This window comes from Artemia franciscana, chromosome 15 (assembly GCF_032884065.1).
Source record: "Artemia franciscana chromosome 15, ASM3288406v1, whole genome shotgun sequence".
Lineage (NCBI taxonomy): Eukaryota > Metazoa > Arthropoda > Branchiopoda > Anostraca > Artemiidae > Artemia > Artemia franciscana.
In genome coordinates, this window is record NC_088877.1 from 21,710,494 (window position 1) to 21,729,072 (window position 18,579).

An 18,579-nucleotide genomic window follows, 5' to 3' on the forward strand; every position below is an offset into this window, starting at 1 on the left:
TAAAATTCTCAAATTTGGAAAGCCTCATTTTCCAAAGGGGTATTTTCCAGGGGGAGGGGGATATTTACTAGGGCTTTTTCAGCGGGGGGGGGGGGGGGGTAAGCGCCTAGAACCTCTCTCTGTCTCTTAAACACTGTATTCATTATTGACCAAAATAGACATCTTATAACTATCTTGACCAAATATAGTTTTTAATTTCACTTAAATGAGGAAAAGAAACTAGACATGACAGGAAAAACTTAAAAGAGTAATGGAGTATTTATGCTGTTATTCTCACAAGAGCGCTGAGTTGACAGTGGGGGAGGAGAACAAGAATCATTTACCGTTAAACTTGTTCAGTAGCTCACCTAGGCCAATGTGGAAACTTGAATATGAATAAAATAATGAAAAGGAGTAGCATTTGAGTGCGAGGCATTATCCTTTGCCATCAGGCTGGGGAGATCACGTTTTTAAACATATTCACACGTAAAATCCAAATTTCAGATGCTAGGTGAGGCGAAAAACGTCTGGTGCTGCTACAAACCAGCAAGTCCCCTCTGCTAGAGCTTGAAAGCGCATAAATTTTTCACGAAACAAGTTTTTTGAATGGTGCCATGGCATAATTGTTCTGAAGTTTTGACCACTGCCCAAGAGCAATCTGAACTTACCGTACTTATATTCTTTCGTAATTGCTTATAATTTATTTATCTATTGTTTCCACCTTTTGAGGACCCCCCCCCAAAAAAAAAAAATCAAATTAGCCTAAGCTGCCTACGCTCTTAATAACATGGAATTCGGAAGCCTACAATTTTCTGCCCAGAAACTTTTAGCAGGCTCGTTCAAGGGGATTTACTTTGGGATGAGGAGGCAAATCAGTACAAACAACAACAAAACGCCAAATTGAACAAAATATATGGAAAATGAAAACAAGAAAGATGATGGCAATAACATAGTCATAATAAAAATGATGATAATCATTAGAACAATAATAATATATTTATAATTTACTATGTAAAAACGAGATGAGGAATAACACGAAAAAAGAAAAGCAGCTAGAACATGTTAATAAATATACACGAAGGAATGCAGAAAAATTGCGAGATTTTGGGTGTATGCAGAAACGAGTATATTAAAATATTGTCAATAGAAACCGTTCTGGACTACAAAAGAATTTGATCAAAAACAAACATAATTTAAGAAGAATAAAAAAAAAACAAATATGGATAAACACAATATTGAAAAGGCAGCCTCTCTTTAGCATCATTCTTTTGTTTTACTTTCAAAGCATCCTTCCATTTAAAATCAAATATACCGTAATTACGTATGGCAACGTCAAAGCGGGGCTCGGGTATTGCTACCCATATACCAAGTCCTTGTGTAACCGGTGTTGGTTGCATGGTAATAACGATAGTGAAATGGTATCTACCTCCACCTTGGTCAGTCCCTTTCGGATCACGGAGATGTGCTAGTCCACGTCAATCGTATTCCCAGTGAAAAAAGTGTAATCAAACTAGGATATTTTTCTTAAAATATTGTTGGTTACCCATTTTTACACTGCCACGTTTTGTACAAATGTGATTACCGTCTTAGCTTGTGTTATAAATAAAACGGAATTGTTAGCTAGGATATACAGCTTGCTTTAAGAATTTGGATTAGCAGTTAAAATTTAACTAAAGGTAATTAATTTTTTAATATGGAAATGGGTAAAATTCTAGTTTAGTTACTTCTTGCTATCTTGGAAAGGGGTTAGGTTAGGAAAATGAAACTTTCAGGGAAGGATCTATAGACCAAAGTATGTCTTGGGAAGGTATTTTGAAGTACCTACCTTCACTCCTCCCTCTAGAGGGCACTGACCTTCGATGACCTTTAAAAATCTTTTTGTTATAAATGTGAAACCTTGCAAAATAGATCTTCTGCTTAAATGAATTAGCCTACTGAAAAAGTATTTTCTGCTTCACAACTTTGCTCAATCCCATCTGCATATATATATATATATATATATATATATATATATATATATATATATATATATATATATCCTAAATTAAGAAATTCCTGTTGATTTGGCTTAAAACTGTACTCAAATAACAGGAATTGTGTTTCAAAACTGCAACCAGAGAAAAAGAAACAGCAATCTAAAGATTAAGGTATAATGTTGTTTTGTCAGAATTCCAATTGGTGTAGACCTATCAAGTAGGCAAATTTCTAAGAATTAGAGACCAAAAGAGGGTTAACATAGTAGCTTGGCAATACCTTCCCAGAGTATGTTTTGGGCCCTGGATTCATTACTGAAAGCTTTATTTTCCTAACCCAACCCGGTTCAAAAGAAACAAAAAAGTATATAAAAGCAAAGACGGAGAGACAAAGTCATGCTATAGTTCAATTTTAGAACGAACAGACATACTTATCAACCAATAAGTGAGACGCGAATGAATATAAATTACTGTTGACTTGGGTTGTTGACTCTGACTTTGTTTCTGCTCGTCGTTGGTTTAATGTGGCTCTTTACTTTGCTTTGAAACTTCTTTTTGTTTGATTTATTTAATTAGCTTGATTTTAAAACGAACAGAAATAAAATAAAGTTTTTCATGGAAAACTAAATACAATTTAAAGGTTAAAAGGGACAACAATTATTCTACAAATTAGGAGGCTACCCCTCCTTTCCTGTAGCCTCCCGATCTTTTGGCACAGTCTAACTTTTTATCTCAATGAAGGGCTGGTCGTTTTATCTTTAAGAATTGTTGTTCTATCATAATAGCAGTGTTATTGACTTATTTCACAATGCTTCAAGAATGATAGAGTTCATTTAGTTGCATTTGCTTCAAACAATAGAATCTTCAGTCCAAACGTTTTGAATAATGGTTAGTGATTAAAAAGCTTGAAATTTCCTCGCTGGTCATACTGAATTAGAACATTTGTAACTCAAATATAATCCCCCTAAACAAGCCTATACTTTTTCAAAGGTATTGTATGAGAAAGAACTGACGGAAAGAAAGGTGAGATTTTATTCACCTCACTGTATTTATAGGTAATGAAAACTTGTGACTTGACTTCTGCTGAAGCATGAACTTGTGACTAGACTTCTTCTGAAGCATCCTTGACTGAAAGAGTCTAGATTATTTACCATCTCGCTTTTCCAAAGATGAGGAGTTTTGAGTTTTTCAACTTAGACTAAGAAAAAAAAATGTGAACAGTGCTACCATATGGCTCACAACTCACTGTAGCACCAAGCCACCTGAGGCCAGGGAAGCTGTGCACGCTCTTCGTCGGCCGTGATCCATTCAAAGCTAAACTCTTTAAACCCTAATTTGAAGCTTCTATGTCTAGTAAACCCGTCCTTTGAACACCCCAGTCGGTTCAGGTTTAATAATTTTTCAATCATATATACATAACATACTAAATATATAAATATTTGGCAGATTGACAAGCTCGTTTTCCAAAGATAAAACAAATAAAGAAATAAATAACGAAATAAATGAATAATCGATAAAAGAAAGACACGACAAAGAAGAAAGAGAAAAAATTAGACATAATATTAATTACTCACCACGCCACAGCAGACACCCTACCTCACGATATACAGAAAGGATTATTTTTCTCATTTTGTCTTTTTTGAAATTTCAAACGACAATTCAAAATCGAAAGCAGACTCACGTCGGTTCCATGACGCAACCACACTATTTCTTAGAGAAAAATGGGACCTCTCTGAAACTATCAATAGCTGGCAATGGCTGGTAATAATATGTTTTTCGTTTGACCCCAGAAAGATGGCCAGAAAGTACCTTTGGCAATCTGTCATCTTTCCTCCGTAAAGCATTGCCTAGCCATCTTGATCTTTATTTTGGATATTGTCCTAGAAAGTAGGATTAGTGCTATGTACAAGAACAATGTTGCTGTGATTAATGTAGAAATTAAGGTTAGTAGTTGGTTCAGTGTGAAGTGTGGAATTAATGAGCTGTACGTATGTGCATAAATATGCAAATGCACCGTGCACAAACTGTGACTCGACCTCAATTTCTAGGCCTGTAATGGATGCATTTCAGATTGAAAAAAGTTAAAACTTTTTCCGTTCAAGCTGACGTCTTATAATAGCTGGAACGACATCAAACTAACTTTGAAATGAATTTTGCAGTAACTTGTACCTAAGAATAGTTAAGAGGTATTTTTAGTGAAGTAAATCTGGATTGTTATTACTGTCAGTGGCATTATTATTATTACGTGTTGCTATTAAAATGAAACATACTGGAAAAATCAGTGAAAAGAGATGGATACAATGGAACTTCTAAGGCTATGCCTTTATAAGCCCTTAGCTACTTCACAACCGTTACCGATGAATGTGAACTCTAAGCAGCTTCTGTAGTTAACTATTGGTATCAAAATTCTGTTTTTTTAGGTTTTGGTTGCCATTGAGCCGGGTCGAGTTTTTATTGTTTTACAAAGTAGACTTGTGAGAAAGAGTCAAACTTTAGCTCAAAGAGCGGGGCGTTGAGGAGGGGACAACCCATTTCATATACGGAATAATTTCTGTTCGTTTTAATGTTGCTCCTTACTTACAGTTAGAAAAACTGTTGTTTTTTTAATTTAATTTCTGAACGTTTTTGAATTAATGCAGGTTTAAGTTCTTTCTCACCATACATGAAGAATTAAAACGGAATTTGTATATTAATTTTACTTTTTTTTGTTAACTAATAATAAACTTATAATAACCTAAGTTTGATTTTTTGTTCCAGTTAAGAATGACTCCTGAATTACAAAGGCTGTTTATTCGAATAATTGCCTCTTTTAAAAGTAAAGAAAAACCTTTAGCGCAAGAGCGAGCTATTGAGGAAAAGCAACCCCCTTAAATACTTAATATTTTATTTTTGTATTAAGTTTTAATGTTGCCCCTTACTTTAAGTTAAAAAACTTTTTTTTTAATTTATGTAGAGGCTAATCGTTTTTTAAATAATGTTGTGAAATCCATTTCCCCCTCCGAGGAAAAATCTGTTTCCCCATGAAAAAGTCTACCATGGAAATATTCTCCTATGTAACCCCCTCCCACCGACCCACCCCCTCCCAACGCAAAAAAGTCCCCCTGAAAACGTCTGTACACTTCCCAATAACCATTACTATACGTAAACAATGGTCAAAGTTTGTAACTTTCAGCATCTCCCCCAGGGAATGTGGGGGATTAAGTCGTCCCCAAAGACATAGTTATTAGGTTTTTCGACTATGTTGAACAAAATCGCTATCTCAAAATTTTGATCCGGTGACTTTGGGAAAAACTGAGCTGGGGAGGGGGCCTAGTTGCGCTCAAATTTTTTTTCACTTAAAAAGAACTCTAGAACTTTTAATTTCCGTTAGAATGAGCCCTCTTCTGGCATTCTAGGAACACTGAGTCAATACGATCACCCCTGGGAAAAAAGAACAATCACGCATCCGTCATTTGTATTCTGGCAAAAAAATACAAAATTTCACATTTTTGTAGATAGGGGCTTGAAACTTCTACAGTAGGGGTCTCTGATGCGCTGAACCTGATGGTGTGATTTTCGTCAAGATTCTGTGACTTTTAGGGGGTGTTTCCATTGTTTTCTAAAAGAAGGCAAGTTTTTTCAGGCTTGTAACTTTTGATAGGCACGACTAAACTTGATGAAACTTATATATTTAAAATCAGCATAAAAATACAATTCTTTTGATGTAATTAAATAAAAAAAAGTTCTTTTAAATGAAAGTAAGGAGCGACATTAAAACTTAAAACGAACAGAAATTACTCCGTTTATGAAAAGAGCTGTTCCCTCCTCAACGTCCCGCTCTTTACGCTAAAGTTTAACTCTTTCTCTTAACTCTACTTTTTAAAACAGTAAAAAACCTTAGCGTAGAGAGTGGGACGTTGAGGAGGGAACAACCCCTTTCATATACGGATTCCTTTCTGTTCGTTTTAAGTTTTAATGTTGTTCCTTACTTTCATTTTAAAACACTTGTTTTTTTTTTATTTCGGGATGTTTTTGAATTAATGCATGTTTTGATTTTGGCTCTCCGCACCTGAATAATTAAAACGAAATTTGCATATTCATTTTTTTTGGCTAAATGGCTTTCTCATAGTTTTGATCGAGTGATTTTTAGAAAAAAGGAGCGGGGGAGGAGCTCTAGATTGCCCTCCAGTTTTTTGGTTACTTAAAAAGGCAACTAGAACTTTAATTTCTTATGAACGTTTTTATTAGTAAAAGATATACGTAACTTACAAATTAGCTTACGTAAAGAACTTCTAAAATTGTATCTTTTAATTACGTATATGAGGGGGATCTCCCCCTCGTCAGTACTTCGGTCTTTACACTAAAGCTTAAATTTTGTCCCAATTCCTTAAGAATGACCCCTGAATCACAAAGGCCGTAGAATAAATAACTGAAATTACTAGAAATACTTAAGCTTAAAGAGCGAGGTATTAGCAGGTATCTGTTTGTTTTAAGCTCTAATGCTGCTCCTTACTTTCAGTTGAAAAAAATTTCATATTTGTTTTTTCATTATATTTTTTTTAAATAATGCTAGAAAACCCTGCGTCCCCTTCATGGAAACTTTCCTCCCCCATGACAAATTCGTCCATGAAAAGTTCCCCCACATAACCCCTTCCCCTCAACTCCTCCCCCAACAACCAAAAAATCGCTCTAAAAATGTCTGTACGCTCCCCAATAACCCTTACTATATGTAAGCACTGGTCAAAGTTTGTAACTTGTAGCCCCTCCTACGTTGACTGTGGGGGAGCAAGTCGTCCTCAAAGACACAGTTATAAGGTTTTTCGACTATGCTGAATAAAATGGCTATCTCAAAATTTTGATTTGATGACTTTTGGAAAAATTAGCGTGGGAGGGAGCCTAGGTGCCCTCCAATTTTTTCTTAGGCTCGTAACTTTTGATAGGTAAGACTACACTTGATGAAACTTATATGTTTAAAATCACATTAAAATTCGATTCTTCTGATGTAACTATTGATATCAAAATTCCGTTTTTTAGAGTTTTGGTTACCAGTGCCGGGTCGCTCCTTACTACAGTTTGTTACCACGAACTGTTTGACTATTGGTATCCGTTTTTTAGGGTTTAGGTTACTATTGAGACAGGTCGCTCCTTACAGTTCGTTACCATGAACTTTTTGGTATAAAGTTGCAATGGATTACAACGCGGAACGCACTCGGTGAAAGAAATGTTAAGATGGCTTGGCCAAGTTTTGGTTATTTTATGGTGTCAGATTGCCAAAAAGTGTGCTCTGTCCGGGGTCAAATGAAAAGTAGATTATTTCGAATGGTTTCGGAATTGGTCATAGGGAAGGATTGAAAGTAAACTGGAAACTTATGAAAGCGAGTAAAGGATGAAGCTTTGAATAGATTGGCTCAGAGGAGGAGCGTTTACCGTTGTTTTAGGCTCAGATGGTTTGGTACTGCATTGAATTGTTAGTAGCAGCAGAACTACTAATTCAATGCGGCTGAGAGAGTAAGAATATGTTTTCGATCCAGCATCCGTTTATCAAGAGTTTGGGTAATGGCTAAGGCTTCTACATACAGGGATACCCGAATTAGGGTAGATAAGGATAACTTGTTTTAATATTAGGGCGAAATACAGCACCATCTGGTAAAACATTCGAATTGTTTATCTACCCTAAAACCTTCTTTACCCTTCCTTAATACCTTTAAATCTCACCAGGCTTGCTTTTACTCCTAAAGAATTGTGTGGGCGCTCTTGTGTTGCATAAAGATGTATACGACACAAATTAGTATGATACCCTAAAGTTGGTTGCAGCGCTAAGGCAATCGCAGTAATTTTGAAGGACGAACTACTGAAAACAGACCGAGATTCCCACGAAATGGAATTAGTTACATATAAATATACAAAACAAAAGTGGACAAACTAAAAGTGCCAGCTAAATCTAAAATTACTTATTGTGTAGCACTTTGGCAGTGACCCAGTTTAACGCATTGAGACATATCTTTTTTTTTCTGCATGATTTCGCTTCAATTCTACAGAGCACGTCTTCTTGCTTGTTTTACAAAGGGAAAGTTCAACAATATGTTATGTGGACTCAAATTTCACTCTCTTTTATTTCATGAAATCTTAATTACAAGTAAACCGATAACCCACAGATGAGAAAATGTTGGCGACTTTCATTCATGCTTAAAGCCGATATTTTCAGGCCTATTTATTATCTTTATAATTCCCACTGATTTACCCGTAATCATACAATTATGTATATTAATAGTATATCAGACTTATGTTTGTCATGATAATTGGGCTGATTTCGGGACCTTTTTCGTAGTTTTTTTTTTTGTAAGGGCCGTGAACATCAAAGCCTGTTATCACACATTCATTAAGAAGAAAATCTATTAGAATAGTCTTTGGAAGCAATAATTGAAGGTCTCTGGAGGTCTTCACATCAAATCCCTAAAATGATGAGGAATTGCATGCAATGTGAAGGTTTTGAACACATTGGGATACACCAAGCCTTTATTCTTGCTCTAAAATGGCTCGTTTTTTTTCTTTCAAGGAATCCTGTTGTTTCTTGGAAAACCCTAAAGCTTTCAGCAGATCCTCTAGCTGTAGAAAATCTTATATGATTTCCTGAAAAAATTTTGAGTTGAAAATCATCGAACCCTTTAAGGAAATCCTAATAAGGAACGCACGCTTCTGACCCCCACCCCCTAATTTACAGATACTTCAAGGATTAAGTAAACTAACAAACAAAAAACATTTTACTCAATAATGCTACAAGAGAACCTTCACCTGGGGACAAGTGCACCCCCTTGTACCCCTAGGTACATCATTGCCCTTCCTTCATGTTCAGGCAATGTTACAGTAGGCTCTAAATGATAGTGTAGGCCCAGTTTTCTGGTCCTTTTTTTTAGGCCCATGCCCCTTTGATTCTTATAGTGTAATATTGCACACCTTTTAGGATGGGCTACACAAACTTTTGCTAAAATACTACTCTGTATATATATATATATATTACAAATAAGATGATGTTTCAAGGATCCTTTCTTTATGTTAGTCTTAGAAATAATTTCCCCTAACCCCAGGGATACATGCAACTCCAGCCAGAGAGCTCCTGACCTGGACTATCGTTTCCACATTTTTGTATTAGAACATGACGCTTATTTGGTAGGCTACTTATGTATTATAGCGACCCAACTCAAGAAGTTTGATCTGATCTGTTTGCGTAATACCGGTTTGTCTGTACATTCGGAGACAATGAGCTTTGGCACAGTAAGATAAACTAATATATAGGTATATTTTAATTAGATATTTAAGATATAGAGTTGTTACTTTGGTTAGGTATTTAATATAAAGCGTTCTGAGTGGCCTGCTTTGCGTAATTCTTCGTTGTAGTTTCCGTAATTTCGTTACTAAAGTATTATATTTTCATCGTTTTTAGGTATATTTCTTTAGGATTAACCTAACTTATTGAGTTGGGTCGGTATAAAACATAAGTATCTGCTTATTTTCTTTGTAGTTATTGCGTTTAAATTTTTTGTAAACTCAATGGCAGAAAGCTATGATTTTGGTTGCATTTTAACCGATCATAATTGTTGTTCTCGCTACTTTCGAAGATTGCCCTTGTTTGTGAAATTATAGCTTCAATCCGGCCGTGTAGAACTAACGGAACCAATAAGGGCTCTTCGTTAAGTCTGTTAGCCTATGGCCTATTTTAAGATTCCTATTAGTATACTAAGACTGAATATTGTTTGCCAGATCGACAGTTAGATTTAAAGCAATCAAAAATAGGCTAAATAACAAGTGACTGAAACGGCGCTTAAGAAATTATGTGAATTTTTTTCAATATATACAAAATCCAGATTATTTATATCAATAACAATACAAGACATATTTACACCTCACCTTTTTTATGAAATAGTAGCTTCTTTTTGTTGCAACTAGCAGCGATGCAACTAAACTTTAGCTATGAGCCATGAGAGAAGTCTCCTGTGCTATAGATATTTTTTGGAAGTTCAGTTTATATTTTCAAAATTTTATTATTTTGATGAAAGATTATATACTTTTTCTTTTACGCGTGAAAAAGCTCTATTCCTTGCATAAAAACTTTTAGTTAGGTTTTCAATATGACACGCCTACAGAGCCCTTATATACGGGGGGGGGGCAACGCATAAATATTGCAATAAAGTGAAGCAAATACAAAAAAGGTTTAATATGTGAACTTCTTGGTCTAAATGACAGGAAGTCCAATCTTAAATTAGCAGTTATATATCTAGAGGATAAACTTACTGCATGTCTCGGCTAAAATAAGCCCTACTGTATGTAATCTTAAAGAAATCGAAGCATTATGAACTTGGGAAATTTCTTTCATCAAATTTCCTAAGATAACCCCCCCCCCTAAAACAACGATGCAAATATACATTTTTTATGTTTTTACAAGTCAGTCAAAGATTTCGCGGGGGTGGGGGGGTTGAACTTGGTAGCCCCTCTGGATATTGCCTTGACCGGGGGAGACCACTTTTTTCTATGTGTAGATGACAGCAAGTCCAATCTTCAATTAGCAGTTATATATCTAGAGGATAAACTTCCACTGCATGTCTCAGTTAAAACAAGCCCTACTGTATGTAATCTTACAGAAATCAGAGCATTATGAATTTGGGAATTTCTTTCATCCAATTTCCTAAGGTAATTCACCCCTAAAACGACAATGCAAATATTCCAGCAACAGCTTATGCTATGAAAAAGTAGTAATTCAACTTTATTTCCTTTTAAATTGGAATAGGAGAAATTTGAAGATTAGATTTGTAAAAACAACTTATTATAATAACGTTAGTGTCACTGCTTATTCGTGTTAAATTTGTCCTAAAGGGCATTGGAAGCATTGGGGGGTAAGTTCGTATCCAGGACTTTTTGCCTGGGGGTGGGATTTTATTCTTGGTTACAAAGAACTTAAAAACGAATAAATAATTTGTTTATATACATTTTTTACGTTTTTACAAGTCAGTCAAAGATTTCGCGGGGGCGAGGGGGTCGAACCCGCTAGCCCCCCTGGATATTGCCCTGACTGGGGAAGACCACATTTTTCTATATCTAGATGACAGTTCGTCTAGATGACAGCATGTCCAGTCTTCAATTAGCAGTTATATCTACAGGACAAACTTTCACCGCATGTCTTGCTTAAAATAAGCTCTACCGTATGTAATGGAAAATGTTTCTATACGTCACTTTTTTCTATACGTCAACTTTTTAGTTTTAGCAGACAGAGCCCTTTGAACTTCCTGCGTCGTCTTCCTTTGTTAGTAGTGCAACGCATAGGCTTTGGTGCCCATCGTAATACCTGATTCTTTCGTACAAAAAAAGCCTCTGAGATTGTTAGAAGTAAACAAATTTTTACATCTTTTCGACAATGTATAGGAAAACATAATACAGAATAAAAGACAGCACGTAAATATTAAATATTAAAAATAGAAAACAAAATAATTTTACATAAAATACTATATAGAAGCTCAAAAATGTATTTTTCTTTTTTAGTCTTGATGGCTAAATTGATTCCAAATCCATGTTTATTGTGTATAAAATTTTTGTTATGTTCACATTTCCTGCACTGCTATTTTACATTAGTCACTGCCTTCGAATCAACATCACAAGTTTTGCGCAGATGGTATACACTCAGTTTCACTATTTTAATAAGTCGGTCAGTGGACTTCTTTTAACGAACAGATGACCACTTAATAACCTTGAATATAAATTTCCTCAAGGCATATGATATGTGAGCTGTGCAAACTGTATAGAGCGGAGGGTCTATTCATGGTTTCAAGTAATGATGAACTAAGGGTATTTTTTAACCTAGTTAAAGCTGATCAATTCATATGTTTTCCATCGCGCAACAAAGGGTTTCACCTGAGGTACAGCCCTAGTTTTCCTCCAGAGTTTTTCATTATTTTTGATGAATCTGCATTTTTTTTAAGGGAGTCTTTGTTTATAAATAATCTAAATGTGGTTTGTTTTTAGGCGAGAAAATAGAATGGTGTCGCGTCGGAAAATTTTATCTCGTTCGCGAGATGATTTAAGGCTAGATGTTCCCGAAGAAGAAGAAGATGTATGGCAGCAAAAAGACAAACTATTAAGAGTAAGTAAATATCAAACTTTCAGATTTGTGTAAACAAGCGCAAATATCTTTAAAATCTAAAGAAGATGACATACCTGTACTATATATACTAAAACTGCTTTTAAAAATGAAAAATTTTTGTGTGAAATTTCAGCCATATTAATTGAAGGCTGAACTAGACCCCAGCAGCACAGTATCAAATATAAAAGTTAAAGACAGCTAAAGTCAATTATTTTGTTATGAATAAAAAGGTTATTTGATTAACATGAAATACGACTATCATATACCAATGGTCAGCGAAGCCTGGTTCTCGAGCCGGTTAAGGCCTTTTGGCTCCTTAATTCTTGTCGTGGCATAAATATTCACTACTGGGGACGCAACTCGAGCCGAGAATATACGTCAGCTGTTGACTGAGGGTTAAGTAGGGAGTGGAGGAGGCTCATACGATTCAACAATTCCGGTTAGTGTTGGCGAGCAGACTCTTCTACTATCTTCCAATTTTTTGAGGAATCCCCAATATTTTTAGTTTTTCTCTGAACGAAGGTTTCGTTTCTTCTTGATTCTCCGAAACATTTATTGTACCTTCCAAAATCTTACTGAGAATAAGATTTTGTTCTTACTCGAAACAACCTTTGTCCTAGTACCTTCCAAACTTTGCAAGTGTTCATTCTTGCACATATTAATGATTCTATTCGCCCTGGTCTCGTTTGCCACAATAGACACAATAAATGAACAAAGCATCCTGATACATTTTTGATAGACTCGACCTGTTCTGACTACCAAACATCAGGTCAAACGATTTTGTTTTTATCAATTACTGGAATGTTAACAATTAAGCTATACTGAAAACTCTTCTTTTTCTGGAATTAAAACGAAAGGCAAGCGGACAAGAAGTAGGGTAAATTTCCTCAGTTTAGAAAATTCTGTCAGTGAGAAAGGATCCTGTGTTCTTCATTATTAGCCTGGGAGAAATTAGGATAAGGTAATCCAACCTAACTGCATATATGTTATGTAGCCAACTGTACTTCTTTTTAAGATAGTACTTCCAATTCTACACTGCGACTTTGTGGGAAAGGGGTAATATCAGCGATAGTTTCTCTAATTGGACGAGTTTTGTTACCTCGAACATTTTCCCAGTCTGTGTATTTTAGTATTTCCCAGTGTATTTATTAAATGCAGTTTACTAGGCCACATTTTGGAGGGAGATAGGGAGTAACTTTGATGCAGGTAGGCCTATATCCAGGTTTATATCCCATGGCCAGGTTTAAATTTGTCTACGATGGTACTCATATTTATAAATTTAATGGTGGTAAACTATGCGAGAAATAAACGAAATTACAGGAACACTTGCCTGCCAAGGGTTATTAAGTGTTTCTCAGTCCTTATGTTTTTTATCATTAATTAAAATCTTTATTAAGATATGCAATCAAGTTTTATTCAGTGAACCCGTAACTTAATCGATGTCTAAAATTATATTAAAGCGTACTAAATAAACAAACAGATTGGCTGTCACGGCTTTTTTTTATCGCAACATTTTTCCCATTTGGCTCTTCGGAGATAAGTTTGCTGCCCGCAGTCACATATTATGTCTCTCTGTGAGGCAATTTTATGAGGAAAATGCCCTGGAAAGCGTACTTCGAAAATAGCTTTGTTCGGTCAGGATGGCATTTATTTTCCTGAGGGGGATTTTCGGCCAAAGCCATTTTCTGATTCCTTCAAGGCAAAGGTCAACATATTTAAAAAAAACGTGTGGTTATACTGGATAAGGGACTTGCGACAAGGCCAGTGGTGCTAATTCATGGAAATGCTGGAAGAGAGGGTAAATTATATTTTCCAAAACCTAGGGGGCAATTTTTGTTCGTTATTTTCCCAGTGAAAATACCTGAAAAGGAGTGCATCTCATTTTAAATGCCAAAAGAGATATTTCTCAAAATCTAGATGTGATTACACACCTCCCACCATTAACACTGATGGACAAGGTGGGGACTCATAATGAATCTGTCGCTTCGGAATATAGAAAAAGAGAATAAGAATTAGACACCAATAAAACCTAATAGATGTTTATTGTAAAAACTGTAGGTACTTGTTGTTTATTGGAAACACATTCAATAATTACGCTCAGGTTACATCTCAGAAAACTGGTTTCACAGCTACAAGAAAAGGCGATGGATGATTCAATGTAATGGACTTAGACAGAATGCATTGGATTTGTAGAATTAGGGCTAGATATTTGCATATTAGGGGGGTGGGGCTATGTTATGTTGGGTTAGGATAGGTTCCCATAATTTTGTATTCTTCACTTCTTGGCGTTCACTTCACTTCTGTATAACTTCACTTCTTGGGCGTGTTTCCAATAACCGACTAATACCGAACTGTAATTATCACTTGTTCATAAGTGAAAGGTACTTGTCGACCATTGGAAACACAGTCAAGAATTGCGCTTAGGTTACATCTCAGAAAACCGATTTCAGAGCTACAAAAACAAGCGATGGATGATACAATGCATTGGACTTAGATCAATGCAGGGATACAGAATTTTTATCCCTTTGCGTACCATCAAGGACAATTTGTTAAAGTGCTTTTCTAATGTCCTAAATGTCGTGAATTTAAAATCCCACAATTGAAATTTTTTCATCAGCAGGTTCCACTATTACTGTGGAACCTGTATCTAGCTTTATATTGCAGGCTTCTTGTTCTAATATTGATTTACAAACTTCCAGCGCTAATTCCAGAGACAATATAAACTTCTTCCTTAAAATTAGGGCTGCTAAATTCTAAGGTACTTACGTGTGATCCCGACCACACTCAAGAAGTGAAGTTAGGATAATCATAATGAAATAAACCAAGATAGAATAAAAATATAATACTTTAGTAACAAAATTATGGAAACTACAACAGAGAATTATGGAAAGCAAGCCGCCCAGAACGCATTATATTAAATACCGAACCTAACCAACACTATGTATTATATATTTAATTAACATATACCTGCATAGTAGTTTGTTTTAAACAGATCAAACTTCTTGAGTGTGGTCGGGATAACACGTAAGTACCAATTCTAATGAGTCTTTATGCGTGTTTTTTTGCAACTGATGCATGAAATTTGGCGAAAAATCTTTTTCAGCCTTTTTTTTGTCAGAATTTGTATGTATTGCACGCGCCCTTACTAACAGCACTTGTTGGTCAGCATCCATTGTTTGATACTCGAATCTGGATAAGCAAGCAAATAATGGGTTTTTAGGATGTTGTCAAACAAATTGTTACTGCTAGATCAAATAGAAGCTTTGCTCAAGGCACACACTGTATCGGTAGTCTAGTTCTCCTGAAGTACATTTTTGCTTACAATCGCAATCATACCGTTAAGATGACACAAGTTTTTCTTCCAAACATTTTTTTTTACATACCTGTAATCTTAAGAAGAGCATCTCATATCGTAATAATTTAAAAAACCAAGTTTTTTTAACTGAAAGTAAGAAGCGACATTAAAACTTAAAACGGGTAGAAATTATTCCTTATATGAAAGGGGCTGTCCCCTGCTTAACGCCCAACTCTACAATAAAGTTTTTGTTGATTATAAAGTAGAGTTGTGAGAAAGAGTTAAACTTTACAATAAGGAGCGGGGCATTGAGGAGGGGATAGTCCCTTTACACTACGTAATAATTTCTGTTCGTTTTAAGTTATACTGTCGCTCCTTACTTTCAGTTAGAGAAAGTTTTTTTTTATTTAATGACACCATAAGAACTATATACAGTTCCTCAAACTGCATGGGTAAACCTTTATTTTCATATTCTGAGATAACCAGGGAACAGAAGAGCGTAACATTACTTCTCTTCTTCTTGCATCTGTGTGAGAAGAACAGAAGAATGAGATTTTTATTTTATTTATTCTATTGAATAAATGGCGAGAAACAATAAAATATTGGTAGCATTCTAGATGAAGGGCTTTTTGCTGTCTTGAAAAATCCTTACATTGAGTGATTGAAACTTACAGGAGTGAATTTAGAGCCTTCACTGCCAGAAGGGTGTTTTTTCGCTCTTCTCTCCACTCCTTCCCTATTTGTAGGGCTTAAAAAATTGCAGATATTTTGTCTTAACTTAGGAGAGGATTTTGTTTTCAGTCTGCTTCTCTTTGACTCTAGGTGTAGAGAATATAATATCAATGATTTTAAGAATTTTAGTCCCCTTTGGATGTGTTTCAAATTTATAAGCTTATTGTGTTTGATTTTTTGGCCTCAATAGCCAGTTGCAATTATAAAATTTTGCCCGATAGAGCTTCTTGAAACCTATCAAATTAATTATATCCTTATTGTGCGAGTTCAATATACTGTAATTTGTACTTTTCTGTGTAGAAAATCTTAGTTGTATTTATCTGTCAAGATAAAGTAAAAACCTTCGTATTGGAATTTTTTTTAATAGGTGCTATGGAGCTGCAAGATTTTTAATTTATATATTTTTTTCATTTGAACAATAATTTTTGGTGAAAAAGGAATGACGCAGGCGCACAGAGAAGGAAAGCTAGGCCACTAGACTTCACCATTTCTTACAATTTTGAAGTTACTCGCGTAAAATTAATTTCGCTTTCCAACCAGCATTCAGTAGAGAATATCAACTGCACTTACTCATTAACTAATTGTAATTAATTAAAAAAAGTTGTAATGAGCACAATTTTCCAAATTTTTAAATAGCTTTAAAATCAGGGTTTAGTACCGTAGTGGGTGTAAACAATTTACTTTGGGCTGTTGTTTGCTGCTGATCTGTATCTGGAATTTTAATTTTTGTAGTAAGTAAGTAAGTAAATAAAATGTTTATTACCCGTATTTTTCACATGGAACAAAACGGAGTACAATGAAAAAAAAAATAAAAGAAAAAAAGAGAACAAAAACGGAGAGAAATTTAAAACACAACATGGAAAAATACATAATCAAGAATTGTAGAAATGTTTAAGCCAGGGGTGGTTCCCACTTTTGTAGTGCAAAGTTGGTGCAAGCTACAATAAGGTATGCATGCAATAAAATGAGTGCGTAAAGAATAATTTGCCTCTTTATTTTTATATATTTTTCTTTTAGCAAAGCACTAGTCACTTTTACGACGGTATACGTGGAGGGGTGGTAATTTTGTTTGTTCACAGGGCTCTTATTTTGCTTAGCGTAGGTTATCTGATATGCCGATTGTATATTTCCTCGTTTTACCCACAATAGTACTATAGGAGGGTATAATAAGGTTATATTAGAGTTTGCTATTTTCGGGCTAGTGTGTATGGTGGTTTAAGCAAAAACGCATGGCCGTATATTACCCTAGCAATGCGACAACTAAGGCTCATGATATATTTTTGTATTTAAGGTAACTGAAATCAAATGGAATTCTACCTTGTAACTAATTTGAGCAAACACATGAAGAGAAATTTAAAAGCTTCAAAAAACTCTATTGTTTCATTAAGAACTGTTTTGGATTTATTAAGCTGTAGCCTGAAATCAGAGTTACCGTCTTTCGAGGCTTCCCAGCTTTTCAAAAATTATTGGATTTTTGTATTATTTAAACTTAAATTTTATAAGTTGAAAGGATTATTTATAACCATCCTGAAATATGAATTTTCGAAAAATTAATATAATTTCAAAAAATATACATTATCAAAAAGTATTTGTAAACAAAGTTTTTGATTAAATCATTATTTATAAAATATTGGTCATAATACAGTTTTTTAAAATGTATCTCAAATATAGCTGAAAATGATGTGAAACATATATTCTGCAAATAAATTAGTCGAACAGAGAGTCGAAACACAGACAATGTGGATAAATAGATATTAAATAAGAAAAACAAGTTTTCTAACTGAAAGTAAGGAGCGACATTAAAACTTAAAACGAACAGAAATTACCCCGTACATGAAAGGGGCTGTTCCCTCCTCAACGCCTCGCTCTTTCCGGTAAAGTTTGATTCTTTCTCTCAACTCTACTTTTTAAAACAATAAAAACTTTAGCGTTAAAAGCGGGACGTTGAGGAGGGAACAGTCCCTTTCATATACGAGGTAATTTCTGTTCGTTCTAAGTTTTAATGTCGCTCCTTACTTTCAGTTAAAAAAAACTATATTCTTTTAATTTAATTTCTGAACGTTTTTGAGTTAATCCATGTTTTTATTTCGGCTCTCTGCAGACGAATAATTAAAACAAAATTTGTATTTTTTTTTTGATTGAACGGTTTTGAGAAAAAAGGAGCGGAGGAGGAGGAACAGTTGCCCTCCAATTTTTTGGTTACTTAAAAAGGCAACTAGAACCATAGTTTTTATGGCACTTGGTATTAACCATGTGACATATTGCGATCGCAAATTTGTCAGTCTGTCGGTCTGTCTGTCCCGGTTTTGCTACTTTAGGCACTTCCAGATAAGCTAGGACGATGAAATTTGGCAGGCGTATCAGGGACCGGACTAGATTAAATTAGAAATATTCGTTTTCGCGATTTTACCATCCAGGGAGGGGAGTGGGGGTCGGTTAATTCGGAAAAATAGAAAAAATGAAGTATTTTTAACTTACAAACGGGTCATGGG

The 18,579-nt window shown here is 35.0% G+C and overlaps 1 protein-coding gene across 9 annotated transcripts in view; it reads left to right on the top strand.

Annotated features, from left to right (window-relative positions):
* LOC136036181 (uncharacterized) overlaps positions 1–18,579 on the top strand; it is a 122,158-nt gene that overhangs the window by 35,071 nt on the left and 68,508 nt on the right. For 7 of the 9 annotated variants that reach the window (XM_065718251.1, XM_065718250.1, XM_065718253.1 and 4 more), the window contains one exon: positions 11,943–12,060. In XM_065718251.1, the coding sequence (XP_065574323.1) occupies positions 11,943–12,060 (118 nt within the window). Of the gene's footprint in view, positions 1–1,394; positions 1,656–11,942; positions 12,061–18,579 lie in introns of those variants that run through there. The other 2 variants (XM_065718257.1, XM_065718256.1) reach the window with 2 other exon arrangements.